General features: G+C 35.2%; 1 protein-coding gene across 1 annotated transcript; it reads left to right on the top strand.

Annotated features, from left to right (window-relative positions):
• Positions 1–1,412: 1,412 nt before the first annotated feature.
• Positions 1,413–3,251, top strand: LOC149150494 (putative disease resistance protein At5g47260). The gene is made up of 3 exons (XM_089442822.1): positions 1,413–1,599; positions 1,788–1,906; positions 1,989–3,251. Exons 1-3 carry the CDS (start codon positions 1,413–1,415, stop codon positions 3,249–3,251), a joined length of 1,569 nt encoding a protein of 522 aa, XP_089298948.1.
• The last annotated feature ends 1,377 nt before the right edge of the window (positions 3,252–4,628 follow it).

Here is a 4,628-nt window from a genome sequence, read left to right as displayed (position 1 = left end):
TCCACACATAATTATTAAGTTTGAATCTTTGATGTCTTTTTCCAATTCTAATCCTTGAAGCAAAGCATATGCTTTTATTATATTATTAGTATTTTTCTTCAAATTCCATATGTATAAATACATTCTTGTCTACCTAAAATTATTAATATTAATAATAAAAAAAATATAAAAACAAAAACATGATATACCATGTAAATTTTTAATGTTATTTTACTTTTTCTAAATTCAATTCACTACAAAACATATAACAAACTATTTAAAAAAAAAAAAAAAATAATAATATTTAATTATTATTAAAATGTATAACTACCAATTTATGCTATAAAAAAAAGTTAATAATTTTCAGTTGTTTCCTCAAATTATGTAAATCATATTAGCATAAGTGGTAAGATTATATAAATGATTTTAGTATAAGTGGTAAGAATGGCATTGTAATCGTATCAACAATAATATCACTTCTCTTTCCATATAAGAATCAATGATGATGGCCTTGCAGTTATTTTATATATATAGCGGAAGGTGTCGTTGTATAACTTTCCATTAATGAAAATTATTATTTGAGTCATGTAACCCAGTCAGCAAAGAATCAATTTTGACATTATTTTGTATATGGATGGGTTATGAATAATTCATTATGTATAATTAATTAATTAAATTATTTTAACTAATTGTTAAAATAATTTGATGAAAATTTTAAAAACTATAATTTGTACTTCAGCTTTATTCTTATTCTTTTTCTGAGCTGTTATGCACTTCAGCTTTATTCTTATTCTTTTTCTGAGCTGTTATGCTTTAAGAAATTACCGGACATGGTGTGAATGAGCAGCTGGATGTTTTTCTTCTTTATGGAATAGCAGCGGAAGAATTGATTCGTAATCTTTTTCTTATCTATATATTAAAAGTGGGAATGAATGATGACTTCTTTGTATGGCCTAAAGGCATGATTAGGAATGGAAAAATGTTGAGGAATTAGGTTAAGTTGTTTCTTTGGAATATATTCTGATTCCAACCTTACAGCTCCCCGTAAATCATCAGAAATACGAGCACTGCTAATGTCGATGCTTATTTCAGGTGAAAGGAGATGTCATTACAGTTCACTCTGTTGACCGTAACCTTGCTTTGCATACACATATTGCTTTGCTCTCTGCTCACGCATATTCATATTTTTACTCCGTTGGCCGCGTTTTATATTCATCCTCCCTTCTACTATTTATATTCTTTTTTCTCTGCAACTATCGTTCATGGTTACATAAACCGAATTGACCTAGTGACCTTTCAATAGATTTAGTTATTTCCAAATGAGTAAGATATTTAGTAATAAAAACTCCATGAGTTATCTCTCACGGCTCTCTTCTACTTTTTTGTTCTCACCTTCATATTCTTCCCAACTCTGCTCCCACCAATCATTGGCAATGGATATTCTGACCGGAGCCGCATCCAACTCCATAAACGTTGTTGTTGCTGCAGTCATCCGAGAGATTGACGATGCTAGGCAGTTGGATCAGAACCGTCGGCTTCTAGAAGCTCAGTTAAATCGCATGAAGGTCATCTTAATCGATATTACCGATCAATTCGAGCGGCAGCGCAAGACTCCCCTCAGTCTCTGAGAAACTCTTTGCAAAGAATGCAAGATGCAGTTCTAAAGGCCAAAGACTTGATTGGTCGCTCACAACGGCCGCACCATTGTCTTGAAGTTGTTTTTTGCACGCTCAGACTCTCCAGAGAAATCAAAGAGTGGAAGGCAGCCTTAAATGTGCTCTTTAATGAACTTCACACCGATATTTCAGTGTTTTGCAGTGCTCAACAGGTTGCCTCCGCCGCACCACACGAAGCAGAGATAGAGCTAAATAGCTGGGTTACGGAATCTCCCCAAACTCGGATAATAGGAGTATATGGCAGCGGTGGCGTGGGAAAAACAACAATGCTCAGAAAAATGTACAACTCCTATAAGGTTAGTGACATTTTTGATGATGCCATTTGGGTTCCAGTCGATCAATTTCCTGGACATATATGATGTTGACATGCGGAGGACAATGCTGTCTGCTTATCTCAAGAGGAGGAAATTCTTTCTGGTTTTAGAGAATATGTTGATAAAAGTCGATCTGAACGAATTAGGCGTGGAATTTAGCAATGACAAAGACAGCAAACTTGTATTCTCTACGGAGAATAGAAATCTGATTGAAGAAATGAAGGCCGACGGGTGCATGAAAATACAACGCATGCCCATGGAGGACACATGGGGGTTGTTTAGCAGTATAGCTTTCAAAGATGTGCATATTCCGGGGGAGATAGAACATATTGCCAAAGAAGTTGCCAGCGAATGTGAAGGTCTGCCCCTGGCGATAAAGTTAGTAGCCTCTGCAATGATTGGCAACAGAGCTTTAAATGATTGGCAGCTTGCTTTAAGGCAAATGCAGAGAACGGATTTCAGTTTTCCAATCACTCGTCCTTCCATTGATCCAGTTTTGTTTCAGCAATTGAGGTGGAGTTACGAGACTCTGCTTCATGCCAATTTGAAAAATTGTTTTCTATACTGTGCCGCTTTTGCCGAAGGTGAACAAATTCCGGTGAAAGCAATGGTGCATATCTGGATAGCAGAAGGCCTACTTAAGGCCAGAGATGCAGACTCTTTATTGAAGATGGGGTACAATTATGTTGAGTTACTAGAAAATCGATGCTTATTTCAGGTGAAAGGAGATGTCATTACAGTTCACTCTGTTGTCCGTAACATGGCGATTTGTGTGGCAGAGAATGAGGAGAACTGTGTATTTAGGGCAAGTCAAAGGCTTCAACATTTCCCTGATATCCAGAACCAGGCTGTTTGCAAAAGACTCTCAGTCTATGACAATAATATCACGTCTTTGCCGACAAAGGAATTGAGATGCCCGAAATTGGTTTCTCTATTCCTGGGAAAAAATGAAGATTTGAAAGAAATTCCAGCAGGATTTTTTCTCAACTTCACCTCGTTGAGGGTATTGGAGCTGAGTATCCCGGTAAAAGCATTGCCAGCATCGTTGTGGCAATTAATACACCTTGAGTTTCTCAATCTGAGCTGGACTGAAATTGAAGATATATCTGAAGATATTGGTAATCTTTTTTCCCTTCAGTTTCTGTATCTGGGGTATTGCAGAAATCTAAAATCGTTGCCATCTCAACTAGGAGAACTAGAAAATATGAAGTATCTCTATCTTAAGGGTTGTTATAACTTAAGAGATTTTCCAGATGAGATAAACTGTAAGATTGAACTGTAAGAGAATGGAATTCTAACAAATACTTTGTTACCATTAAAGTCTTTGTGTCAATTCTGGTCCACACTCGTATTATTTGATCGGAAGATGTTTTTAAGGGAATGTAACAAATGTTTTTAATGGAATGTAACTAATGTGTGTTAATTTACCATTGAGCAAGTTAACATGATTATAGATACACCTAGGTTTAAATTCAATAAAAATGGAATCTCAAAGCATAAATAATTTTTTGTATCTTCAAATTTAGGATCTTGGATATTGCAAAAAACTAAAATCATTTCTCTCTCAAATAGAAGAGCTTGGAAACATGTAGTAATCATTGATGATATATCATTCCTCTTCTTGTACAATTGTTACAACATGTGGAATTGGCTACTAAAAAAATAGCATAGGCAATTTCCTACGCTACTTTAGGTGTTTGGCATGAACAAATCCAATATAGTGTGTCTCATATATGCATTAACCCATTATATGGCTGGTTAACCTAAACAACCCAATGTGTTTCTCCATAATATGTCGATGTCTCTTCTTTGACATCAAATCCAAGGTTGAAATTTAAATCAACTTACCACAACTCTTAAAAGAGATTGGAGCATGGGGATCTTATTTCATAAAATACGGAGGAGTCAATACAACTCCCAAAGCCCATTAGACACCTAAGAGCCATATGGTTTGTAATTATTGATCATATAAAGTGTATTTTGTTATGATTTCTTTGTTTGGTTATTATTAGTCCTTGCCTGGGACTCTTAGCAATCGATCGTGCGTTGACTGCCTATTAATCTCTTGTTTGACCAAAAAATATTGCTATACATCACAACTTTAACCAAAGTTTTCATATTACAAAATAATATAAAATTTATTGTGTAATTTTTGATTGGACAATAAAGTTGGGGGTCTTATTGCACGCTTCGCAAATTTCAAGACATTATATTCGGGGTAAATATAAGATATCCAAAGTTCGGGTTGCTGAATTTCCAAATCAAAAAAAAATTTAACCAAAATTTCGATGGCTTATTTCGCTTTGTGAATTTTAGAACAAAGTTGGGATGGCTCATTTGACTTTGTGAATTTTAGGATCAGCTCTGGATACTATAATTAATTACATGATTACATTATAAAGCATAGATTATAGTAGATATAATCATCAGTTACAAGCCAAACGTTGCATCTTGCACATATTAGGAATACACACTCTGTGGAATGGTTGCAATTCATGTAACTCTATCGCCAAATCATTTCGATTAACCATTCCTTCTTAGTCGAGACATCTCGCTCTTTACATGGTTATATTAATCTCGTAATGCCTGCCACGTTTCTTTGTGCATGTCCTACACCCGTGTCGTTCTATTCGGACGTCGGCCTACTGCATCTGATCAT

Source organism: Pinus tabuliformis, chromosome 9 (genome assembly GCF_031772625.1).
Source record: "Pinus tabuliformis cultivar Carrire ecotype Pingquan chromosome 9, CPIR1, whole genome shotgun sequence".
In the NCBI taxonomy this organism is placed as follows: Eukaryota; Viridiplantae; Streptophyta; class Pinopsida; order Pinales; family Pinaceae; genus Pinus; species Pinus tabuliformis.
This window is presented reverse-complemented; position numbering and strand designations above follow the sequence as displayed.

Coding starts and splice junctions, on each gene's coding strand:
- LOC149150494 (XM_089442822.1), top strand. CDS start 1,413: ATGGATATTCTGACCGGAGCCGCATCCAACTCCATAAACGTTGTTGTT. Junction 1,600..1,787: donor GCAGCGCAAGACTCCCCTCA/GTCTCTGAGAAA, acceptor CCGATATTTCAG/TGTTTTGCAGTGCTCAACAG. Junction 1,907..1,988: donor GAGTATATGGCAGCGGTGGC/GTGGGAAAAACA, acceptor TTTGGGTTCCAG/TCGATCAATTTCCTGGACAT.